This window comes from Elaeis guineensis, chromosome 15 (assembly GCF_000442705.2).
Source record: "Elaeis guineensis isolate ETL-2024a chromosome 15, EG11, whole genome shotgun sequence".
Lineage (NCBI taxonomy): Eukaryota > Viridiplantae > Streptophyta > Magnoliopsida > Arecales > Arecaceae > Elaeis > Elaeis guineensis.
This window is the reverse complement of record NC_026007.2, coordinates 66,126,223-66,152,844: the sequence shown is the minus strand read 5'-3', so window position 1 is coordinate 66,152,844 and position 26,622 is coordinate 66,126,223. Positions and strand designations below refer to the sequence as shown.

The following is a 26,622-nucleotide window of genomic DNA, read 5'->3' as shown; positions in this document are numbered from 1 at the left end:
GCTTATATATAGTCAAACTACAGCAGTCTTACTGTGAGCAACTGTGACACTATAGGTCAAAAGATCAGTCACACAACTACAGCATCAAGATGATCACTGACGATTGAATAAAAATCTATATGATCTCTCATATGGTCACGCTCAGTACTAGTTATTCTCTAATAACTATCCGTACTTACCGCTCAGTATCTCTATACTGTAGACTAGAGACTCATATATTTCAAAAAAAGTAAATCGTGCGTCCATCTATCCAAATTGATTATCGTCCTTATGACTATCTTATGATCGAAAGTAATTTAGGAATCGATCATACATGCCTCTAATTCTCAACAGTTGAGAATATGTATCATAACATCAATTCCAATGATGATTCAAAGATACATAATACTTGAATAGAAAAAAAAATTATCCTTTATTGATTAAATCAATAGTTTTAAGCATAAATTTATATCATAGAATAAAAATATGTCAGCCAATAATTGACTTCTAGGATATACTCTAATATTTTGCTAGTGACCCACGTAACATTCATCTTGATCTAGCATCTGATGGTTTCAATTCATTCAGAACCATGAGCAATACTTACAGTATGTGACCGATTATGCTAATTCCGCATAATGTTGCACCATAAAAATACATGAAAGAGCCATTTATATTTTTATCATTACTTATTCCTAAACCTACAGCTCCTGATAATGAGATAGATGTTTATCTGTGATCTTTAATTAATAAATTGAGAGAACTTTGGGAGATTAGTGTTGTAACATATGATTCAGTCAATATAAAAAAATTTAATTGCATGTGATGATAATGTGGATAATTAATAATTTTTTGATATATGACAACCTATCTGGATGGAGTATAAAAGAATATTGAGAATGTCCAATTTGCAATGATGATAGCTGCTCTGTTGACTAAAGTATGGAAGAAAAATTATCTATATATATCATCATTGATTTTTATCATCTAATCATTCTTAGAGAACCTATCAAAATTGATACTTCAATAAAAAATCAGAGATACATGGGCCACCTTGTGTGATGAGCGGAGATGACATATTGACACAACTAGAGGCCATTGGCAGTGCCAAATTCGATAAAATTTCTGAGAGTTGCAAGCGAAAGTGTAATGAATCAGAGTTGAACTGGACGAAGTGGAGCATATTTTTTGAATTACCTTATTGGCAACATCTCCTACATCATCATAACTTGGATGTCATACGTATTGAGAAGAATATTTATGATAATGTTATTGGAATACTTCTTAACATCAAAAGGAAAATAAAGTAATCCAAATTCTTGGCCAGACCTAAAAAGAATGGGATTACGGCATGAGTTGCACTTAATGCCTTGTGATGGTAGAAAATTCTTAATGCCAACTGCAAGTTGTACATTGCATGGAGATGAGAAAAAAAAAATTTGTAAGTGGTTAAAAATTGCAAAGTTTCTTGATAGTTTTGCCTCTTACATTTCAAGCCTTGTGAACTTGAAAGATGATGGTATCTTGGGTATGAAGAGTCATGACTCTCATGTTATGATGCAGCATCTTATACTCATTGTGTTGCAAGGCTTCTCCACCCTAGAGGTATAGAATACATTTATTGAATTGGATATTTTCTTTCGAGAATTATGTTGTCGAAAACTTCAAGTTGATATACTTGAGAAGCTTCAATTAGACATTGTCTTAATTTTGTATAAACTCGAAAAAAAAAATTTACCATCATTTTTCGATATTATGGTACACTTGGTGGTTCACCTTCCAAGAAAGACTTTGCTTGTCGGGCCAATTTAGTACCGATGGATATATCCTATTGAGCAGTAATAATATTACAAAAAAAACTAATTTTTTTACTTAATTTATAACTATTATAATTTTAATTAAGTATTTTTATATTTATTTTTATTATTTTATATATGTAGATTCTTATATAAGTTGAAACAATATGTGAGAAATAAAGCACGCCTAGAAGGATCAATTGTGGAAGCATATATTTTCATAGATTGTCTTACATTCTATTTGATGTACCTCGATGATGTAGAAATATGATTCATCGTGAAGAGTGCAATACAGATAGGGAGTGGGCCGATATTGAATCTATATCTATTTTCAAGGTTAATATTTATCCAATTAGTGAAAGAAAGTACAAAATATGGATATAAAAGAATACAACCTGATACATTTCTATGTACTAAATAATTACGAAGAAATCTATCATTTTATGGAGTAAGTACATTTACATAATCAGCATTATATATTTTTCATAAGGTAAAATAAATAATAAGCATGTATTTATTATAGAGAGCATAGAGATATATTATTGCAACAAAATAATAGAGATATCAAGGGATAATATCGAAGGGAGTTCATAATTTGGTTTAGACAATATGTAAGTACTATAGTACTTTTATTCAACTTTTTATTACATATAATATATATAGATGATTTATCATAACTTATACGTATGTTGTTGCAGATGATGTTAATGTATCATAATAAAGAAGATGGTGCAATCGAGGAACTATATGATTTGGCATGCCATCTTGATCTTAAGATTTCATGTTATAGCTCATATATTGTTGGTGGCATGGAATTTTATACAAGAGATTTTGATATGCAGAGGCAGACTCAAACTAGTAAAATTTTGACATTGGAAATCGATGGAAATAATGACATTGAATATTACGATATCCTAACGAACATTATACAGTTAAGATATTGGTCAAAATAATTTGTTTATCTATTTAAATGCCAATGGTGGTATATCAGTAGTAGTAAGGCTGGTATTCATAAAGATGTGTACTTCATAAGCATCAACTTTACGAGAATATAGTACCAATCTGATCCTTCATACAAGCTAGTCAGGCAAAGCATGTAATATACCTAAATGATACGAGATATAAAGATAAATGGCATGTTGTACAAAGGATTGCACCAATGGGTGTTTATGACATACATGTTTGTTTTGAGATAGAAACAGATGAGAATTTCTTTTAGATGGAATAGAATACAGCTGACTTAAGACAGTACAGTGCCAATATTGAAGCACAACTTCTTTGATTAGGAATGACGTGCAATCTGATAATATTAATGTTAGTGAATTAAATCTGAATGGGTTAGAGGATGATGATGATGATGATGATGACAACTTCATAAATAATGACGAGAAAGATTATACATTGATGGATTATGATGATGAAGATGTTAATAATCCTCCTGATAAAGATATAGACATTGAATAATAATATGTAATTTCTCAAAAAAAAATTGATATATCTTATATTTCATACATCATTTAGTATTAATGTAATTTTTATCCATATCATATTGTCTCTAATATATTGTTTGATGCAAGCATGGCATCAGAAGGCCGACTGCGTAGGGGGGCCCATGCGGAGATGAGGCAGGTACATCATCTCCTATCATGACAGGTTAATTTTATATATTATAATTTTTTATATTTAATTTATTTTAATTTTTTTATCATATATAAATAACTGATTTTAAGCTATGCCCAAGAAGGATCATCTGACAGGAGAGGGCCACATGGAGATGTCGGTACATCTCCATCTCAGCAGTAGTCACATCATCCAGAGGCAGACACATCATCTTCTACCATGACAGATTGATTTTACATATTATATTTTTTTATATTTAATTTATTTTAATTTTTTATCATGTATAAATAATTGATTTTAAGCTATACAACCAAGAAAATCATTTAATAGGAGGGATCCATACGAAGATGTCGATACCTTTTCATCTCAGCAGCTGTCTATCGAGATAGGTACATCATCTCCTATCATGATAGATTGATTTTACATATTATAATTTTTTATATTTAATTTATTTTAAATTTTTATCATGTATGAATAACTAATTTTAAGTTTTTATTTTGCTGCAACTGATACTGTCATTAGGTGGACTCGCGAAGTTGTCAAAAATGAGAAGCTGGAGGAGTGGAGGAGGGTACATCCTGGGGAGAGGATAAGGGTTGCCATCCCATCGGGATATGTCATGCCACCTTAGCATCACATCAAGGATCCATATGTATGCGAGGTTGGCATTATTGTCCGAGCATATGCTCCCCTGATGATGTTCGATTGGCGAAGAGTTTTGAAGCCATAGAAGCAGATCCTCCTCGATCATTTATCAGTAACTAAATATAAATTACATTATATTTTTTTAAATACAGATCTTTTCTATGTAATTTTATATTTAATTTGATAAGTATTTAAGTTTTATTTTTTTAAATCTTAGATGTTGTATATTATTTATGTAGCACGACTTTGATATTGAGGAGATTGATACCCCGCATGTGTGGGAGGTTATCCTTAGGCATATGGAAAGATTACTTAAGAGATTCAGATATGACCTCCATAGCCATTGGAAGGAGATCTTTAGTGCATGTAGGGTGGCGGCGGGCATGTGAGACACCCTACAGGAATGTTTCATGTCCTGATTGAGATCTCCTCTGCAATAAGTATAAGGATCCTGCATACCGAGTATAATTATTATATATAATAAAAATATAAATTATTAAAATTGATGTGGTATAATATGTTCACTAATATCTTGAATGTATTTGCTTATTAGGTCTTTTTGCAATAAGAATACATAGAACCGATCGAAAGCTCACCATGATGCATTATGGTGGATCAAAATCATTTGTGCAGCATCAATATGAGCTGGTAAGTATACATACATACATCTCTAATAATTTTTTAGAATATGTGTGTCTGTATACTTATATTCATAAATTTTAGAGAGACATCGAGAAAAGACAGCTATCCAGGTGGATTGACATCTACCAGAAGATCCATCGTCGGATGACGGGGAAGAGCATCCTGGGACTAAGGAGAGATATGTAAGTATTAGTTGATTAAGTTCTATATTTTAATTTTATTATGAAGTTTAGACTTTTGATTATATTTATTTTTTGTTTAATTAGGAGCGGATGATGGATATACGATTCCCAACCCACCGCTGAGGGCTCCACCCCACTCACAGATGATGATATTTGTGATGAGGTACTTGGTAGGAGATCTAGTTATATTTCGGGGTTGGGGATATGTAGTTGTGACTCCCAGCTCCTCTAGAGCATCCGATGTTTCTTGTGATGCTCATCTGTGTGAGGTGGATTCTCGACTGCATGAGATGGAAAGGAGATATGAGGAGGAGATGCGTTAAGCTGAGGAGCGTCATAGATCTCAGGAGGACATAGTGGACCTACAACAGACTAATGTTGAGCTTACATCTCAGTTTGTAGCATTTGGGACAAAGCTCGATGAGTTATATCGTCACATGCCTCCTCTATCGACTCCTGACATCCCTGTTGATGCCTATGATGATGACTCTATCGATGATGATGATGGATATTCTCTTATGATCACTATTATTTTATATTATTTTTAATCTATATATTTTCATCATTAGTAAATAATTAGTTTGCTAACTTAATTTTTTAATCTATTGTAGGTCTGTGATACGGCTTGACATGTGGAGTTTTTATTTTATATGGATGTATATATTTTAATATTATATTTTATATGGTTGTATATATACTTATTTGCTATATGCATGATTGTAAAAATGAACACAATATTTTGATATATATATATAATGTTATTATTAAAGTAAAATGAATTTGATTCTGGCATATATATGAATGATGGTGTTACATATTGTATATATTTTATATATGTTTGCTTATCTACAGATTTACAGAAAAAAATTATAAAAAGTTGCCATGAAGACAATCAATTTTTTTTGTTAAAAGGATAATTAGTGATGCAAGACAAGCGTAGGTAAATCCATTTAGCGATATAAATTAGTGTTGGTAATATTTCATAGCATCGCCAAAGGATGTGCCAGGATGCCTGGCATGCCACCATTAGCGACACTACAGGATATTTATCGATGCTAATTTGCATCTCTAAATGATGATGAAAAACGAGAGTAGGTAAAGGACTTTGGTGACATAAATTATTGTTGGCAAATACTCTAATAGTGTCACCAAAGGACGTATCGGGATGTCGGATGTATCACCATTAGCGATGCTATGGAATAGTTACCGATGCTAATTAGCATCGTTATTTTGCCTATGCTTGTTTTGGATCGCCAAATAAGAATATTAGCAACGTAAATTAAGTGTAGGCAAAGGCCTTTGACGGCTCAAAACCCCATCACACTCCGGCTTTCGGCCCATCCTTTGGTGATGCTATTTAATATTTACTGATGCTTAAGTGGAATTAGCATCACAAAAAATAGTTTTGGTGACACTTAATCAGCGTAGGTAAACTAAAATTTTTTTTGACATAATTTTTGCATCGCTAAATATATATTTGTCGATGCTTTTTTAAGCATAGGTAAATTGATTATTTTCAATATTAATTTTGTATCACTAAAATACTTTTTGTCGATACTTTCCTATTGCATAGATAAAAAGAATCAACGACGCTTTCTATAAGCATCGACAAATCTGATATTTATTAATAAAAAATATTAAGTATCGGTAAATAGAATCAACGACCCTCCTATTGCTGACACTTATTTGCCGATACTTTTTACGTCAATAGTTATTTTTTGCGATATTTTTTTAAGATTTAATTATGCTTTTTTTGCGGTAGCTAATTGTCTTATTTTTTGTAGTGATAGTACAGGACTACATATTTCTAAATACAATTCTCAAGCAAGGATATACCATGTATAGACATGGCATAAATGCATTCTTAAATACTATTTAATATTTATTAAGTGCTATTTATCCTTTAAAAGCATATACTTAAATATTGCCATTTTCATATATACGTGGCGAATATACCATATATATATATGTATGGCAAACAGAGGCGAATATACCATATATATATATGTATGGCAAACAGAGGCTCTACCAACATAGAGGCCTCTATTTAAAATATAGATTTATATACATATACATATATATATACATATATATATATATATATATATATATATATATATATATATATATACACACACAGAGAGAGAGAGATATATATATACATCTGTGTATGTGGGTGTATGTGTATTAGATTAGATGTCACTCAATTATACATTCTTAAATACTATTTAATATTTAATTAAATGCTATTTGTCTTTCAAAAGCATATACTTAAATATTGCTATTTTCAAATATACGTGGTGAATATACCATATATACATATATGTATGGCAAACGAAGGCTCTACCAACATAGAGGTCTCTATTTAAAATATATATTTAATATATATATATATATATATATATATATATATATATATATATATATATATATATATATATATATATATATATGTATGTATGTATGTGTGTGTGTGTGTGTGTGTGTATATATATATATATATATATATATATGTATATATATATATATATATATATGTGTGTGTGTGTGTGTGTGTGTTAGATTAGATGTCACTCAATTACAAATCTATTGAGAAGAAATAAAACTAGAAAATAATAGTGGAACAACAAAGAAGATATAACATTTATGTGGTTCAGCCTATAGCTCGGCCTATATCTACGAAAAGAGAGATATCCTATTTTCACTCTTTATAATGGGCACATCCATCGACATTTATAGACCCTAATAGTCTATTTCATTTGGAAGGGAATAATATTCTCTAGAATCATACTAAAAGTAGACACCCATATAAGGTAGCTGATGAACAAAATCAAACAATTCTTTTCCATAGAAGGAAAGCTAGCAAAGCAAGTCTTCTTTATAAAAGGAAAGCTAGTAAGGCAAATCAATCAAATCTTGTTGATTTGTGGCAAATTGAGCTTCCAGTTATAGAAGCTTGAAGTGGCAAATTATTTATTAAATCATTCAAATAATGATGGTTACCTCATACCAAAAAAAAAAAGAATGATAACCAATCTCCTGTTAAATATTTCCATCACAATTTCCAAGTATTCTCTACAAAATCCTTAGTAATACTACATATAAAAAATTCCCATAGCCAAAGCTCATTGCAAATTTCATCCACCATGCAAGTCTTGACTATGTCAAATTCATTGAAAAGGCTAGCTTTTTTGTCCACCAATCTTCAACTTCTTTATTGGCATATCAAAACTACCACAAAATCCAAGCTGTTGGATTTCTAGATTTTTTATATACTTTATTCCATACACTAGCTATAATTTCAAATTCAACATATAATTGTACATTTTTAAATCCATATATCTATATATAATATCTACACTCTACATTAAAAAGAGCTTTGGGTGTCTTTGGGTCAGTAATTGTTATTAAGGATAGTTTTGGAATATAGAATTTGTATATTACGTATTCTCCCCTTTTTCTAACAACCTTATGCTAAATTTAGATTAAAACTAATTCTTTCCACCATCTCATCTGTTTCTTCTCTAACTAATAAAGCCTCATCCATGTCCTAATTACTACCATCCCCACGAACCAACTAACTTTTTATAAATTTCTACCTCATTCTCTAATTCTTATTATCAAAGCTCATCCTATACTCCTGCTAGCCAGACCCTCCTAATCCAAACTCCCCCTCCCTCTCTTTAATTCTAATCTTGCCAATTTTCCCACATCCCATTGAGCTTTTATCAAAGCTCATTATCTAATTTTCATTATCAAAGCTCATCCTATACTCCTCCTAATCCCTCACTAGAAGATTGATTGCTATATAGATATTTATGCCTATTATATGTTACATTCCACCACTATATTTATACTAAATTTCAATTTTATTTTTTTCTTTTTTTTTACCATCATTTTCTTTTATTCATTCTTTATATATTTTCTTTTAATTTTCAATTATTTGATTTTATTAAGTATATACTTGTTGTATTTTAACTAAGATATTTTCTTTGTACTTTTCATCATTCTATTTTATTTGTTGTGTATTTTTGGATTGCATTGATTATGCTAATATTTTAAAATTGATTTAATTTATTTATACTTCTTGAATTTTTAAATTTTATTTGCCATCCTTTTGATTTTGTGGACTACTTAGATTGGTAACATATCAATAATTATCATGTTTATTTTCTATATTATCAATTATTTATATTCTAATTTTAGTCATTATTTTTAAATATTTTTATTTTGTAGTTTTATATATTACCTATTATATTTTTAAGTTATACTTTATATATATATATATAAAGTATAACTTAAAAATATAATAGGTAATATATATATATATATATTGTTATATTTTATCTTTATCTTTTACTTTTAATCATTTAATTTTTTACTTGATGCGCATCACATGTGCCCCCATGCAGGTATATACATACATGCATACATGTGCATGTATATACATGCCTTTAAATATCTACCATGCATACATACACAAGGGTACATAATTATTTGAAAATTCAAACCTAGATATCATCCACTTATTTAAGCAGCCCGCCTTTCCTAAGATCCGTTGAATCATTTTTAGATAGGGATGTAATTACAATTATCTTCTTTCATAAAATTTCATGCTGTTTTAGCATGGATTGAATAAACACAAAAATTTACAGATTTATGTTGATTTGACCAAAATGATATGGTTGCTGGAGTAGCTCAGTTGGTTAGAGCGTGTGGCTGTTAACCACAAGGTCGAAGGTTCAAGCCCTTCCTCTAGCGTTTATAATTTATTTTATTAATATTAAAAATATATAATATTTTTTTCATATTAAATTTACTATGTCCATGTAAAAGGGAGTTTAAGATAGATGTCATCTGCAAGTATAGCTTTTACTCTTCTTTTTTTTTTTTACATTAAATTTACTATGTCCATGTAAAAGGGAGTTTAAGATAGATGTCATATGTAAGTATAGCTTTTGCTCTTCTTCTTCTTTTAAATTGAAACCATACAAGTTGATTTGGCACAAAGACTCAAACTCGAGGGGGGAAAGAGAATTTAGAGAGTTGGCTGAAATTTTGAAGAGAAATAAAAGCTCAACAAGTATGACGAATAACAAAATAAAGAATTGGATTTTTATTGATATAATTATGTTTAGTTGTAAATGCAAGCACGGAAATTGCAAGCACATTGTAGCAAAAATAATAAACATTATTACCATGGATAGCTGATGTTGTCATTACTCCGTAATCAATTTATAGAAGTTTATTAATATGTTGGTAATAAATCATAAATAAATCAAAGAGTTCACGAAGCATGGAACAATCCTTAATTAATTTAGCTACAAAAATTATTGGAGAATCACTAAACTAAGGAGGTGATTAAGAACAATATGAAGATTTGCAATAACTTGGTGAACATTAATTCTTATTCTATCTAGGACATTACAAGGACATGGAACTATAATCATAAACTGATGATTTGTTATTATATCCCTACAGATCACTCAAAAAATAACTGGTAGATGTATGGAATTGGTTTTGTTTGTTGCTATTAGAGTCTAGGCTATTGGAAAGGGTCTTTGCAGTAACCATTATCCATAAATACTGTTGCAAAAGCCCAAATAGCCACTTAAGCATGGTGGTGTCAGAGGATTAATGTGCCAAATTAAGTTATGACTTTTGACACAAAACTTGCCAAGATAAAAGTTTTATATCTCTGTGAATATGTGGTGCAATCCATCAGATTTTTTTCAAAGCTATCAAGTTAAAAGCTATAATTGACATTACGATTTGCTGTTGAGACAAATCTACTTTTATGAGTCAAAATTATATAAAAACCAAAAGAAAAAAAGTTAAAAACATATCTTGAAATTAGTTTCAAAATATTATGATTAATTTATAATGAATCTAATTTCGAATATTTCGGCAGTCGTGTCTTCTAGCCCTTTATCACGTACTCTTTCCACTTATTCATGTCACATTCACCCACATGCTAAACAATTACATCTTATTGCAATGTTCCCTTGATAAAAAGAATCCAAGAAGACAAATACACCAGAAGCCCCTAACAAGAGCAGCCCCACAATGAGTAAAACATCGATGCTTTTAGGTCCTCTCACACCCTAGCGGACCTATCTGTCATTCTTCCAAACGACACGTCCAACTCCGTCACCCTCCAATGATCCCACATCCCCTTGAGACCAACCCCACCCCACTCCACTTCGCTCCTTTCTCCAAGTCCTCTCCAATCCCCATGGACGACTCCTCCTCCTCCTCGGGCGAGGCCGTAATGGCCGCCCTCCTCCGCCTCCCCGCGCGCGCCTTCTCGGATCTCACCCGCGCCCTCGCCGCCGATCTTCGCCTCCAGCGACGCCGCCTCTCGCTCCTTCTCCTCTCCCCCTCCACTTCTCTCGCGCCCTCGCCCACCTCCACTCCCTCTCCCTTCCCGAAAAGACCCTCCTCCTCGCTCGCCTCCTCCTCCGCCACCTCCACTCCCTCCTCCCCTCCCTCTCCGGCACCGCAGCAGCCGCCGCCGCCCACAGCCTACGCCTCCAGGACCTCGACGCCGCCCTCCTCCTCCTGGCCATGTGCGACGCCTACGACTCCGACCGCCCCCACGCCGACTGGCACACGAGGATAGCCGGGCACGCCGTCGCCGCCGCGCTGAGCCCGGCAGGGCTCGGGGCGGGTGGGTGGGCGGTCCTCGGTCACTACGTCGACGCCGCGGCCAAATGCCGGCGGTTGTTCGAGGTGGTGTCGGGGGAGGGGGGAAAGGTGGGGGTGGAGGTGGCGGCGGCGGTTGCAGCGGTGGTGGCGCTGCCGTCGGTGGAGTGCAGCAGCCGGGGGAGGGAGTGCGTGATATGCAAGGAGGAGATGGAGGTGGGGAGGGACGTGTGCGAGCTGCCATGCGGGCATTGGTTCCACTGGGGTTGTGTGCTGGGGTGGCTGAGGAAGAGGAACACCTGCCCTTGCTGCCGCTTTGAGCTTCCAGCGGACGATGTCTTCTATGAGATGGGGAGGATGTGGAGGACTCTGTTGAGGATGGGTGGTGGTATGTAACACTAATCTTTAGGTCGTTTGGAAGGTGATCTTGATGCCCTTCTCCTTCTTCTTCTTTTTTTAATATATATATATATGGTGGTAATAACTAATAAGAGTGGTCATAAAAATATATATAGTGGGTAGAATTAACGTAAATAAGTGGAAGGTGTTTTTTTTTTCCCCAATTTCCTTTCACTTCATTGCTTGTGTTTTCACTTTTATGTATATATATGTTCATGTAATTGATCACAAGAGTGGTGGAAGTACTTGTGTGGAACTGACATAAATGAAGTGCGCATGTTAATGAATAAAAGGATAATGTGATGTGGAAGCCTAAGGTTGATTTTCCAATATTTCCATTGCGTGCTGTCAGTAAAAGTATACGATGCTTCCTCAATGGGCAGATCTAGTGTTGGTAACTGTTGCGGCCAATCGCCTCGTCGCCCGATCGCCGGGAAGCGTGCACCTGCAAAAGGAAGTCCGCACTGACCGGAGGCGGCTCCGGCGGGGACCCTCCGACGGTCAAGTCAGAGAGGTGACTGGGCAACAGTGAAATGCAGACAGAGAGCTCTGAGAAAGAGAGAGGGAGAGGGAGAGAGGAGCGAGCCTGCGTATGTGGGAGAGACGGGCGGATCCATCCCTTGCATTGTTGCCTTCCCCGGTATATATAGTAGAGCACGGTATGGTGCCATCATTAATGGCGCGGACAAGTGAGGAACTGTCAACTCACTGTAGGCTGTCAGAGCCGCCGTGAAAACGTCATGTCGCCGTGTAGCCGTCTAATTACCAGGGTTGACCCGGCTCTCGGCGGGACAATGCCCCTAGGTAACTGTGCCGCATGTCCGTGTCAGAGCTGACAACGTCTGGCGGCCGTACGGTGGTTGGTGGAGTCGGCCGACCCAAGGTCGGTGGCCAGCAGAGTGGCGTCGGACTCCTCCGTCGGTCGGCGAGCTTCATGTGGGTCGGCTACCGGACCTCTGGTTTTAGTCGGTCGGGAATGGACCGTGGAATGGCCGCAGTTAGCCGCTGATGGCGTCCGTCGGCCTGTCGCCCGACCTACGATCGGCCAGTCAGAGTCGTCCGTCGGGCCGTTGGTTAGTCGGTCGAGCCGCCAGCCGGTCGGTCGGTCGGGCCGCCAGCCGGTCGGGCCCTCCGATAGTCGGTCGGTCGGTCGGCCGCCAGCCGGTCGGGCCCTCCGATAGTCGGTCGGTCGGTCGGGCCGCCAGCCGGTCGGGCCCTCCGATAGTCGGTCGGTCGGTCGGTGGGTATCCCCCAACAGTTGCCCCCCTCCACTCCTAAGTCGGGTGGAGAGCTGGCCGATGCCTTCATTCGGGTAGCAAGATCGGGCGACTGGGAGTGGATTTGTCGCATGCGCAGATCCGACCGTACCACCGGCTGATCCGTTGTCTGACACCTCACGAATCCCAAGTGATCCGAACGTCTAGTCGATGCCAGAAGTCGCACCGGCGTCCGGTGTCAGACGCCGCGTCTTGTCGTCGTCAGTCGTCACGTCGGTGTCAGAAGATCGGGTGCCGGACGATACGGCGTCAGTCGATCGGATATTCGGCGCCGATCGCGGGTGAGGCGTCCCATCGGGAACGCGGACCGGCGTGGGCGGCCGACTGCGGAGCCAACCCCCGCGTGCCGCGTGTCATGGTGGTTGGCCGGCGTCCGCTCTGACATTTAATGAGGGCGGTGCGGGCGTCCTGGGACGAAGCGCGCCGAATCCTCAGCCAACCGGCGGGCGCCACGCGTCGCGCATCTGGAGGTCTTTGGTCGGCGCGGAAGGATCTCGACCGTCGGTCGGCCCTATATATATATAGGACCTCCCGGACCCTGACCCACTTTTGCCATTTGCTAGGGGAAACTCTGTCCGGGCGATTTCTCGGTCGTCGCGGGCAGAGCTCTTCTCTACTTCCGGAGGGTCCATCGGGTTCGTGGTCCTCCTTCCCCTTCTTCCTTTCTTCTCTTTCTCCGCTTTCTCTTCTTTCTCCTCTTTCGGTTCCTGCACAATGACCAGGAAACCGACTCAGGGAGCTCGGTCGGGGAACCCGACCGACGACACCCGATCGGCTCCGGAAGATGAGGCCTCCTCGCTTTCGGGGCCGAACGTCGGTCAGCTTCGGGAGCACTATCGCATCCCGGAGCAGTTTCGGCTCTCTGCCCCAAGGGCCGGCGGTCGGGTCAACAACCCTCCGCCTGGCGACCTGGCGCTATACGTCGAAGACCTTCGCGCGGGTCTTCGGCTCCCGATTCCGGAGTTCGTCCGGAATCTGCTTGATTACTACGGACTCTGTCCGGCGCAGCTGGCGCCGAACTCTGTTCGTCTGATAATCTCCTTCGCGCTGTTGTGTCAGCTTTTGCCGACCAACCCTCGCGTTTCCCTCTTCCGGGCATTTTTTGTGCTCCGACCCCACCCTAAAGCCCGAGGGTGGTGGCTCTTCAACCCCCGGAAGGGTCTTGCTTTCATAACTGGTCTTCCATCGTCCATTCATGGGTGGAAGAACCAGTTCTTTTTCATTTCTTCTTCTTCTTCTTGGGGCTTTCCTTCCCGCTGGGGTGTACCCCGAACTGAGGCCAACGACAACAGTCGGGTCGACGTGGACGACCGGGAGGACTTCCACCAACTCAAAGACATGTCGGTCCCGAAGCAGAGGGAGCTTGTTACCGAGCAAGCTCTCTATGATGCCGGCCTGAGTCTGGTCCCCCGAATAGGTATCGCCCGATCCCCCAGCTTTTCTTTTTGTTCGGCTTTAGGGTAGTTCTGGTCCGGCCTTTGACACTGGTCGGTTTTGCAGGGACACCGCCGAGGATGAGGCCGACCGATGCCGAAATTCATCAATTTGCCGCCGCGAGGAAGAGGCCAGCGTCGGGGGCTGGCCCTTCGCGCCCTTCCAAGAGACCAGCCCCAGTCCGCCGACCGTGGAAGCGTCGGCGACCGAGGGGTCGGAGCCGATCATAGCCCTCGCGGCTCCGACTGTCCGAGTCGAGGAGAGGCCGACCGAGGAAGTGGCCGAAGGAGTGTCGGCGGTTTCGCCGCCCGGGTGGAGCCGGATGTCGTTCGGGAAGCCGAACATCGTCCGGAGGCGTCCGCTGGCACAACGGGGGGCGCGGGTCGAACTCCAGCGTCCCATCGCTGCCAGCCCCGTCGGTCGGGGCAGCTGATCGGGGGAAAGCCCCGATGGAGCCCTCGGAGGAGGAGAGTCAATGCCCCCCAGCGCATACTACCCTGAGGGTGCTCGGCCTTGGCCGACCATAACCTTGCGAGGAGGTTGTGCCAGGGGATCCTCCTCCCACCGACGTTCAGTCGTTGCGGTCTCGGCAGGTGACCGAATGTGTCGCGGTTCTACCCGACAATGGTGGAGGTAAGCTTCGCGTCACCTTTTCCTTAGAAGAATTTTGCTTGCCACATAATTCTGACAAGCTTCTTTCCGTCGGCAGTTGATCTTCACCATGTCCGAGTTGGAGGCCGGTACTGAAGGTTCGGCGACGTCCGGGCAGCCTTAAGGAAAGGTCGGCGCGGCCGAGGCCGAGAGAGGGAGGCTGGTCGACCAACTGCAGGAGTCGGTCGATCGGGAGGCCAAGTTGACGGACGAGGTCTCCCGGCTCATGGCCGAACTAAAGTCGGCCAAGAAGGAGGCCAAGCACAAAGGTCGGGTGTGCGTCGTCTTCGACGCGAACGGGACGGTGCCACCTCCGAACTCCAAGGGGAACGCGAGCAACTTCGGGCCAGCCTGGGGAAGCTCGCGGAACCGAAGAGGATTGTCCATCGCCCAATCGACGCCGAAATTGCAGGGCCGAGGCGGAGTTGGCGAGGGAGGAGCTGGCCCACACTGAGGACGAGGCACGGTCGGCGAGGGAGTCGGCCGATCGTGCGGTTGAGGACTTCCGGGCCTCCGACCGGTACAAGGAGGAGATGCTCGATCGGGCTTCGCCTCCTACCGGGTCGGGTTCGAGGACGGTCGGGATGCCGTCCATGCCTTGTACCCGGAGGTGGACGTCAGCCGAGTCATCCCGCTGTTCGCCGAGGAAGGAGCCGAAGAAGAAGGAACGGAAGAGATGGCCGACCATCCGTCGGGAGGCGTCATCGTGGTGGAGGAAGCCGTCCCGGAGCAGGTGCCGCCGAAGTTCCTTATCGACCGAAGCTCATCCCTCGGCGGCCGATCAATCGTGCTTATGGCCGAGACGCCGATCATCCCTGATCCTCCGTCGGTCGAAGAGATCGATCAGGACGGGTGATCGGCCCGCCGACCATCTTTATTTTGTCTTTTTTGAAAATACATGTAATCGGGCTTCGACCCGACTCTGTAATGTTTTTTGATCAATGAGTGAAATTTTCTTTTTGCTTCTTGTCTGCAATGTTCTTATGCTGTAATGTCGAACCTAGTCGCAACTTAGAGAAGTCGCCAACTCGGGCAGTCGGTAGGACTTACCGCTTGCATAGCTCCGAGTAGCTTGTGTCCGACTTTAGGTCGGTTTCCGAAATTGTAGTCGCCGTTCGGGCCATCTGTCAAAGGAGCCGACCGAACCTGTGAAGGTTCGGCGCCGGACCTCCGTAGATGCACTTAGCGGTCATCATCCGGCGCAGTGTCGGGGGCATGATAGTAAGTCGGGTTTCGCGTCTTTTTGACAGACGGTGGCAAGCCGAGTGTCGTTCAGCCGGCCGTAGGTCGGTCGGCGAGTAGTGGGTGCGACTAAGGTCGCGTCATGTGATAGACGGTGGTAAGCCGAATATCCCTCGATCGGCCGTAGCCTGGTCGAATGTCGCGGCAACAGCCGCGTGGGCTTTTAGCCTTTCTTCGGTCGGGGCCCGATCGATCAGTCGGCCGATGGATATGCCCGAAAATTCGACCGTAGAAGGAGTATAAACTCCCGTCATCGTAGATGCATCGGTCCGTGTAAGGGGCCGAAGTGTCGTCGGTGCCAGGTCCGCGTTGATGCGTCGGGGCTGAGCGCCGATCAGTAGTCGAAAGGTTAGAACCCGATTTTTCAAACCGAACTTGTATTCCAACGATTGAATTACAGAATTCACTGGTAATACAGCTTCAAGTTGTCGGCGTTCCAAGTCCGGGGAATGGGCTTCCCCTCAAGGGTCTCCAGCCGGTAAGCCCTCGGCCCGAAGGTGTCAGTAACTTTGTAGGGTCCTTCCCAGTTGGGAGCCAACTTCCCTTGGTCCAAGGGCTTCGACACCTCCGCCTTCCTCAAGACTAGGTCGCCAGGTTTAAAGAGCTTTAGTCTGACCTTGGCATTGTAGTACCGGGCAACCCTCTGTCGGTAGGAGGCCATTCGAATTTGAGCCTCATCTCGTAGTTCGGGGAGAAGATCTAGGTCGGCTCTCCGGCTTTCGGAGTTGTCCGGCTCGCGGTACTGCTCGACCCTTGAAGATGGCAGGCCGATCTCGAGCGGGATCACGGCTTCTGTCCCGTAGGCCAAACTGAACGGCGACTCTCCGGTTGGGACGCGGGGGGTCGTTCGGTAAGCCCACAGGACGGAGCCCAGCTCGTCGACCCAGAGGCCCTTGGCTTCGTTCAGTCGGGTCTTGAGTCCATGGAGCAAGGTTCGGTTCGTCACCTCAACCTCACCATTGGACTGTGGGTGCCCGACTGAAGTTAGTCGATGACGGATGTGGAACCTGGCGCAGAAGTCCTTGAAGTCTTGGTTGTCGAATTGCCGCCGTTGTCGGTGATGATGGTGTGCGGCAATCCGAACCTGAAGATGATGGACTTTTGGACGAAGTCCTCCATCTTCCGCTCGGTGATCTGCGCCAAGGGCTCGGCCTCGACCCACTTCGTGAAGTAGTCGATGGCGACAACGATGAACTTCCTTTGGCCCGACGCCGGTGGGAAAGGGCCGAGAATGTTGACTCCCCACTGAGCGAAGGGCCATGGAACGATAATGGGAGCGATTTGGCTGGCCGGTTGGTGCTGAATATTGGCATACTTCTGGCATGGCTCGCACCTTCGGACCAACTCTGCCGCATCCTTCCTCATGGTCGGCCAGTAGTAGCCCTGTCGCAAGACCTTGAAGGCTAAGGACTTGCCCCCCAAGTGATTCCCACAAATTCCTTCGTGAACCTCTCGGAGAGCGTAGTCAGCGTCGGTCGGTCCCAAGCACCTGAGCAGAGGGAGGGAGAACGACCTCTTGTAGAGTCGGCCGTCCATGATCACATATTGTGACGCCGACCATCGAAGTCGCTTGGCCTCCGCGGGATCTTCGGGACTGGTCCCGTCGGACAGGTACCGGACGATCGGGTCCATCCAACTTGGTTCAGACGTTAGCTGCTGCACTTCTTCGACCCGATCGATGCTCGGTTGTTGGAGGTTTTCGACAAACGTCCGACCCAAAGAATCATAGGCCGACGTTGCCAACCTAGAGAGAGCGTCGGCACGGGCGTTCTCCATCCTGGGGACGTGGGAGATCTCGAAATGCACGAAGCGGGCCACGAGATCCTTTACCTTCTGAAGATACTTGATCATGGTCGGATCCCGCGCCTCGAAGTCGCCCTTGACCTGCCCCACGATCAGCTGAGAGTCGGAGAATGCCCGAAGGCTGTCGACGCCCAATTCCTTCGCCATCCTCAAGCCCGCGAGGAGTGCCTCGTATTCGGCTTGATTGTTGGAGGCCTTGAAGTCGAACCGGAGGGCGTATTCGGTGACTACCCCATCCGAATTCGTGAGCAGGAGTCCGGCCCCGCTTCCCTGAGCGTTGGAGGCTCCGTCGATGTGAAGTACCCAGGTGGAGATCGGGTCCGGCTCAGAGACCGAATCTCGTCCCGGGCCTTCAGCTCCCGACCTCTGGTCGGTCGTCGGGCATTCGGCGATGAAGTCGGCCAAGACCTGAGCCTTCAAGGCAGGCCTTGGTCGGTACTGAATGTCGAACTCGCTAAGCTTCATTGCCCACTTAGCGAGCCGTCCGGATGTGTCGGGTCGGCGCAGTACGGCCCTCAGGGGCTGGTTGGTGAGTACCACGATGGCGTGGGCCTGGAAGTATGGTCGGAGCCGTTGCGCGGAGACGGTCAGGGCGAAGACCATCTTTTCCGTCTCCGAGTATCTGGCTTCGGCGCCGTGGAGCACTTTGCTGATGTAGTAGATGGGCTGATGGGTTCGGCACTCGTTTTCCCGAACGAGCACCGAACTGATCGCCTCAGAAGATGTGGCCAAGTAGAGATACAAGGTCTCCCCGATCTGCGGCTTTACGAGCAGCGGCGGGGAAGCCAAGTACCTCTTCAGGTCTTCAAAGGCCTGTTCGCATTCATCCGACCAAGAGAAACCGTTCGCCTGGCGCAGGGTTTTGAAGAACGGGAGGCACCTTTCAGCTGACCGGGAAATGAATCGGCTAAGAGCGACGATTCTCATGTTCAGTTGTTGGACCTCCTTCTTGGTGTTCGGATGACGCATGTCGAGGATCGCCTTTATTTTCTCAGGGTTGGCCTCGATCCCCCTCTGAGAAACGAGGAATCCGAGGAACTTCCCCGAGGTCACCCCGAAGGCGCATTTGGTCGGGTTGAGCTTCATTCGGTGTCGTCGAAGGGTGCGGAAGGTCTCCTCGAGATCCTGAACATGGTCCGGGATCTGCGTGCTCTTTACCAGCATGTCGTCCACGTATACCTCCATGTTACGCCCGATCTGGTCTTTGAAGACCTTGTTGACGAGTCGCTGGTAGGTGGCGCCGGCATTCTTCAATCCAAAGGGCATCACCCGATAGCAGTAGAGGCCCTTGGGGGTCACGAACGCGGTGTGCTCCTCGTCTTCAGGCGCCATCCGGATCTGATTGTACCCGGCGAAGGCGTCCATGAAGCTGAGCAGTCGAAATCCGGACGTCGCATCCACCAGCTGGTCGATCTTCGGGAGTGGAAAGCTATCCTTCGGGCATGCTCGGTTGAGGTCGGTATAATCGATGCAGATCCTCCATTTCCCGTTGGCTTTCTTGACCATGACGACATTGGCGAGCCAATCGGGATACGTGGATTCCCGAATGAAGCCCGCCTCGAGCAGTTTGTCCACTTCTTCGTCAATGGCCTTCTGCCTCTCTGGGGTGAAGGACCTTTTCTTCTGCCTCACCGGCTTCATTGTCGGGTCGATGTTGAGTCGGTGAGTCATTGTTTCCGGAGGGATGCCCGACATATCTGCTGCCGACCGTGCGAATACGTCGGCGTTGGCCGTCAGCAGCTCCGCCAGTCGGTGGCGTTCGGCGTCGGGCAATTGAGACCCGATCCAAACTTTTCTGTCGGGATTTTCTCCCACCGGGATCGCCTCGAGCCGCTCGACCGGTGAACCCCGCTCTTCCTCCTCCCGTTGATCCAGTTTGTCAATTGTCAGGGGACCCTTTGTCTCGTCGCTTTGGGCGGAGATTTGAAAGCATCGTCGGGCGAGCTGTTGATCTCCGCGCATCTCCCCGACTCTGTTTTTAGTCGGGAATCGAACAAGGAGATGGTACGTCGAGACGATCGCCCCGAAGGCGTTCAGTCCGGGTCGCCCGAGTATGGCGTTGTAGGCCGAAGGAACTTGGACGACCGCAAAAATGAGGGAGGCCGTTCTTTGCCGTGGTTCGGTACCGACCGTCACGGGCAGGGTGATTTCTCCCTTTGTCGTGACGGTGTCTCCGGCAAAGCCGATCAAGGGCGTGGAAACCCTACTGAGTCGATCAGTCGGTAGTCACATTCGGGAGAAGGTCGAGTAAAACAAAACATTTGTCGAACTTCCATTATCAACAAAAATTCGTTTTACATCATAATTGGCTATTGTCGCCGACACAACAACAGCGTCGTCGTGGGGAGTCCGGATGCCCCGAACGTCGTCTTCCGAGAAGGTAATCACGTCGTCCGGGCGCGGCTTTTTCGTCGGCTCTCCTCCTGCAGACGTCCCCGGGCCCAGCCGCTTGGAGATCATGTTGATGACTCCAGCCGTCGGCTGGTTAGTCGGTGCCTCTTCAGTCGGCTGGGGGCGTCGATCGGCAATCGGTCGGGTCGGCGGACCCTTTCGAAACTTGCCGAGATACCCTCGGCGGATGAGATTTTCGATCTCATCCTTCAACTGGATGCATCGCTCGGTGTCGTGGCCGTGGCTCCGATGGAACCGGCAGTACTTCCGATGGTCGAGGCCCTTTGCCTTCAGAGGCGGAGGCCGTCGCAGGTATTCTTTCCCTTCGATCTCCATCAAGATCTGCGCACGGGGAGCGGAGAGAGGAGTGTAGGAGTCATACCTGGGACGCACCGACCTCGGAGTCTGTCGGCGGGGTGATTTTTGGATTTGTCGGGGTGGAGAAAGCCGACTACCGGCCGGGGGCCTGCTGGGTTCGGCGGGCTCCCGACCTTTTCTTCGCTTCTCCTTTGGACCCCTGGGCTCGACCAGGCGTCGGTCGGACGCTCCTTCGTCCGCTCGCATATACTTGTATGCGCGCTCCAGTAGCTCGGCGTATGTTCGGGGGAGGGTCTTGTCCAGAGAATAAGTAAATCGGGACGACCTCAGGCCCCGCTTCATGGCTGAAACCGCCATGTCTTCGTTGAGGTCCCGGACCTCGAGCGTGGCCGCGTTGAATCGCGCCACGAAGTGCCGGAGCGCCTCGTTTTCCCCCTGCTTGAGGGAGAAAAGGCTATCCGACGTTCGCGGCGGCTTTCGGCTAGTGCTGAAATGGGCCACGAACGAGTGCTCGAGCTGCGCGAAGGAATGGATACTGCCCGATCGAAGACCGGAGTACCAAGCCCTGGCAGCCTTACGAAGTGTGGCGGGGAAGCCGATGCAAAACAGAGCGTCGGTTGCCCCTTGAATCGTCATGAGAGCTTTGTAGCTCTCGAGGTGGTCGACTGGGTCGGCGGAGCCGTCGTATGGCTCCACGCTCGGCATTTTGAACCGACTGGGAATTGACTCATCGAGGACCAGTCGAGAGAGAGGCTGGGCGGTCTGGAAGTCGACGTCGTTCGAAGACTTCTGGCCGTCCATTTGCAGTTGGGCGAGCCGGCGGTCGATCTCCTCAAACCGTCGCTCGTAGTCGTCCGCTCGTCGATGCTGGGAGACCCCAGGAGTGGAGCCTCCGGAAGACTCTGAAGGAGAGGCCGACGGTGTGCGCGGCCGCTTTTCCTTCCTCGCCCGTTCCAACGGGGAAGGAGAGGGCCGCTGGGACCGTCGGTCGTCGCGCCGAGGTCGACCCTCCTCCTCCCCGTGGGAGCGCCGTTGGGAGTGCTCGCCTGGAGGCGGCAGGGGTCGGCGCGACCGTCGGCGGCTGCTCCTGGAAGGCATAGGTCGGGCCGCCGGTTGTTGCTGGAGGCTTTTGACTGCGTCGGTCAGTACGGTCATCTGCCGTACAATGGCCGCAATCTGCGCCTCCGTAGTCACTGCAGGGCGCGGAGAGCTAGGCTCCGCCGCCGGTGATGGTGGAGAGGCCTCTTCCCGGCGGGAAGAACGCCTTGCCGACCCAGTGATTCTCGATCGCTGAGCTCTTGTCTTTGTCATGCTGTCCCCTACCTGGCGCGCCAATCTGTTGCGGCCAATCGCCTCGTCGTCCGATCGCCGGGGAGCGTGCACCTGCAAAAGGAAGTCCGCACTGACCGGAGGCGGCTCCGGCGGGGACCCTCCGACGGTCAAGTCAGAGAGGTGACTGGGCAACAGTAAAATGCAGACAGAGAGCTCTGAGAGGGAGAAAGAGAGAGGAGCGAGCCTGCGTATGTGGGAGAGACGGGCGGATCGACCTTTTGCACTGTTGCCTTCCCCGGTATATATAGTGGAGCGCGGTATGGCGCCGTCATTAATGGCGCGGACAAGTGAGGAACTGTCAACTCACTGTAGGCTGTCAGAGCCGCCGTGAAAATATCATGTCGCCGTGTAGCCGTCTAATCACCAGGGTTGACCCGGCTCTCGGCGGGACAATACCCCTAGGTAACTGTGCCGCGTGTCCGTGTCAGAGCTGACAACGTCTGGCGGCCGTACGGCGGTTGGTGGAGTCGGCCGACCCAAGGTCGGTGGCCATCAGAGTGGCGTCGGGCTCCTCCGTCGGTCGGCGAGCTTCAAGTGGGTCGGCGACCGGACCTCTGGGTTCAGTCGGTCGGGAATAGACCGTGGAATGGCCGTGGTTAGCCGCTGATGGCGTCCGTTGGCCTGCCGCCCGACTTACGATCGGCCAGTCGGAGTCGTTCGTCGGGCCGTCGGTTAGTCGGTCGGGCCGCTAGCCGGTCGGGCCCTCTGATGGTCGGTCGGCCGGTCGGTCGGGGCCCCGAGGTCGGTCCCTCCGATAGTCGGTCGGTCGGTCGGTCGGTATCCCCCAACAGGTTGTTACCAATGATCTATATTTCATAAATAATATGATGAGAAAAGAAAATATAAACCTACGAAAAATGTTATCTGATAAATTATATATAATTTTTGATATATGTGGATGATGTCGGTTCTCATGGGGAGTTGCTTCGTAAATTGTTTTCTCATCAACATTTCATTACATCTAAGAATTGTGATGCATAAAAACAAAACAAATGGATTTGTAGTATTCCAAATTCTTATAATTAAGGAGGCGCAACAAGCGCCCGTTCCAACCCTGTAGGCCCCTGGAAACTTCTCTCAGCTGGTTGGTTTGGTGTCTATTTTGCTTCTTTTAAATATCATTGCTGGAAATGAATTCTTGATTCTTTTTTCTTTTTTCTTTTTATGTTGTTTAACAATGTTTTAATTCACACCGCTTTGCTTCTTTTCCTTTCTCACCCTGTATTTATTGCCCTGCTTCATTTTATGAAAGTAAAATGTGAACAACAGGGCACTTCGCATTTCACTTATACTACAACTATTTAGTTCAACTAACCACAGCAACAACAAAACAAGTCTATAGTGGAGAAACTTGCACTTGTTCATTGTAGGGAGATATCAAAGGAGTACACAGCATGCACTAGAGCCATGGGAATGGAACTTCTGAGAGGAATATGGGAGAGCTTGGGATTAGAGGAGAATGACATGATCAAGGCCTTGGACCTCCATTCCTGTTTCCAGCTTCTTGCTGGCAATATATACCCTTCATACCCACAGCCCTAGCTGGCCACCGGCCTCCCCGCCCACTCGGACTTTGGCCTTCTCACCATCCTCTGGCAGAACGGTGTCAATGGACTCCAAGTAAAGCACAGAGGCAACTGGATCCGTGTCGAACCCCTCCCTAACTCGTTCCTCGTCAACATTGGCGATCACATGGAGGTAACACTTACCTTGGTTTCAGTCCTTCTAAACGGATCACGATCTTATGATGAACTCATGCTTGTTCTAATGGTATGAACTTTGGATGATGAAAGATCGTTAGCGATGGAAGGTATAAGAGTGTGTTGCACCGGGCTGAGGTGAACAGCCAAAGCACGAGGATGTCCATAACAAGCGCAGTGGCACCATCACTTGATACAATTGTCGAGCCAGCCTCTCAGCTGGTAAGCGATGAGCACCCGGTGAGGCATGAGATTTGGAGAGTTCCTCGAGCTTCAGCAGGCCAACCGCCTCAAGGAGAAGTCTATATTGGTTCTTATAACATTGCATCCCGAGCAGTACCACTCTTTTGTGTGTGACAAGTGTTTCATCGATATCGAAGTCTTAGGATGATGTGCAAAATTTATGGAAGGGGGAAAAGATAACAAACGTCGTGTGGGTAACTACGGGGACCAAATGAGGTGGCACCAAGGCAGATCTCAAATATAAAGGTAACTTAGATCCAGCGTGTATATAAACATAAGCCGGGTTTTAATTCACGTGCCTGACAAAACATAGGATTCGGTCTTATTTTTCTTATATACATTAATAAAATTCTAAGTGTCAGAGGTAACGTGTCATCCAAGCAGGAGATGTGAGCAATGACTTCGGACCATATGGATATTTCCGGCTACCAGCTTTGTCTTCCGGCCGAGCCTCCTCGAGTAGTATTTTCGATCGGAAAGTCTCCTAAATTTGGCCATCAATTTTAATCTCGACCGCCGGCTCCAGCTACTAGCACCAGAAAAGTATTCTGGCCAGCCACACCATCAGCTGATCCAAAGTCCTCTGGTTGAACTCAGTCTGATTCAGAAATCTTATGTTTCTTTTCAAATTTGAACAACCACAGCATGACAACGGACTCTGAAGCAGGTAAAGCAGTTCTAACTGTCGTCTTCGGAGATTCCTGATCTCAAATCTTGCCTTGTTACATCCGAACCGATCAGGATAGACTAGAAATATCGTCCTGGCCTTCACCTCTATCTATGAAAAGAGACATCAAAGGAATCCTCAAGATTTGCACTCTCTCTCTTCCGTATGCTCCTTCTCATCTGTTTTAAAAATCTGACTTGAGCATCAGAAAATCTCCATCAAAATCAACTTCAATCAGGACTTGTTTTACAGATCTCGCTAAACTTATCGATCCTACTCGACTCCAACCACTCCTATCAGAATTAAAAATCTGCCGCAATACTAAGCAAGGAAGAAAATAATTTATATATATTTTTACTGTATAATAATATATTTATTATTTTTTAGTAGATAAAAATATAATCATTGTTATAATTTTATTTTTTCTTGGACCCCATGCTTACGTGACATGTGAATACAAGTAGCCAATGGGGTGTGAAATTATAAGATTATGCAATCGCTAGAGCAGAGAAGGTCACCAATTCACGTGGTCTCATCATGACTTTTTTGCTGTGAAGTTAGACAGCTAGTCAATCAGTTGATCATACTAAATTAAAAGTGTGCGGGCGCACCTACACACACCCTCATAAATCAATGTTTTTGCCAGGGAAATATCACAGGAGTACACTACAGGCATGAGAGTGCTGGCCATGGATCTCCTCGCGGGAATATGGGAGAGCTTGGGACGAGAGGAGAGCAACCTGACCACGGCCTTGGACCTCCACTTTTGCTTCCAAATCTTCATTGGTAATTACTACCCACCATGCCCACAGCCAGAGCTAGCCATGGGCCTCCCTCCCCACTCCGACCATGGCCTCCTTACGATCCTTCTCCAAAATGGCGTAGATGGCCTCCAATTGAAGCACAAAGGCAACTGGGTCAATGTCAAGCCCCACCCCAACTCTTTCCTTGTCAACACCGGTGATCACATGGAGGTAATTAACGAGATCATAATCCTTTAACAAGTTTTCTCTTCTTATACAATTCGAGATTGTTATAAATAATGATACGAGTGTTACATGAAGATAGATTATAAGCAATGGAAGGTATAAGAGCGTGGTGCACCGGGCAGTGGTAAATAGCAAAAGCACGAGGATATCGATCGCAAATGCGATAGGGCCATCGCTGGACGCAGTTGTTGTGCCTGCCATGGAGTTGGTGAGTGATAAGGGTACTCCAGTGGCGTATAATGGCATGAGATATAGGGAGTTTATTGAGCATCAGCAAGCTAACCCGCTCAAAGACAAGTCTGTTTTGGATCGTATAAGACTGTAGGGCAAGTAATACCTGGAACAATGGTTATGCTGTGCTTATGAATGTACGGGAGACATTTGGAGACTGTTGTTTATGCCTTACTCTTTAGTAAGTTAACATATGCTAAATGTCACATCTATATCACGCTTAGAAGATTTTCAATGATTTGCTACTGAAGACAAGTAACAAGTCGATGTGGTTGTGTTTTGGAATTTTGTTATTTGGTTTCAAGATTTTTAGGTACCATAATTCTCATTTTGTGATCAAACACATAAAAAGAAGTAGAAAAGATGGTCCTGATCACATGGCTCAATCTCCCTAAATTATGCTAAATTATTTATGAATGCATTCTTAAATTCTTGT

At 45.3% G+C, this 26,622-nt stretch overlaps 1 protein-coding gene, 1 non-coding gene and 2 pseudogenes across 2 annotated transcripts; all 4 read left to right on the top strand.

The window, feature by feature from the left end:
- LOC105058536 (2-oxoglutarate-dependent dioxygenase 19-like) overlaps positions 1–24,447 on the top strand; it is a 35,145-nt pseudogene extending 10,698 nt beyond the window's left edge.
- TRNAN-GUU (transfer RNA asparagine (anticodon GUU)) lies at positions 9,552–9,625 on the top strand. Its single transcript has one exon. It is a non-coding gene; the product is annotated as a tRNA-Asn (tRNA).
- On the top strand, positions 11,081–12,975 carry LOC140854147 (E3 ubiquitin-protein ligase SGR9, amyloplastic-like; annotated as a pseudogene).
- Positions 24,448–25,611: 1,164 nt separating the features above from the next.
- LOC114912603 (2-oxoglutarate-dependent dioxygenase 19) lies at positions 25,612–26,326 on the top strand. Its single transcript, XM_029268583.1, has 2 exons — positions 25,612–25,940; positions 26,035–26,326. The coding sequence occupies exons 1-2, from the start codon at positions 25,641–25,643 to the stop codon at positions 26,278–26,280; spliced, it is 546 nt and encodes a 181-aa protein (XP_029124416.1). The 5' UTR covers positions 25,612–25,640; the 3' UTR covers positions 26,281–26,326.
- Positions 26,327–26,622: the final 296 nt, after the last annotated feature.

Coding starts and splice junctions, on each gene's coding strand:
- LOC114912603 (XM_029268583.1), top strand. CDS start 25,641: ATGAGAGTGCTGGCCATGGATCTCCTCGCGGGAATATGGGAGAGCTTG. Junction 25,941..26,034: donor ACACCGGTGATCACATGGAG/GTAATTAACGAG, acceptor ACATGAAGATAG/ATTATAAGCAATGGAAGGTA.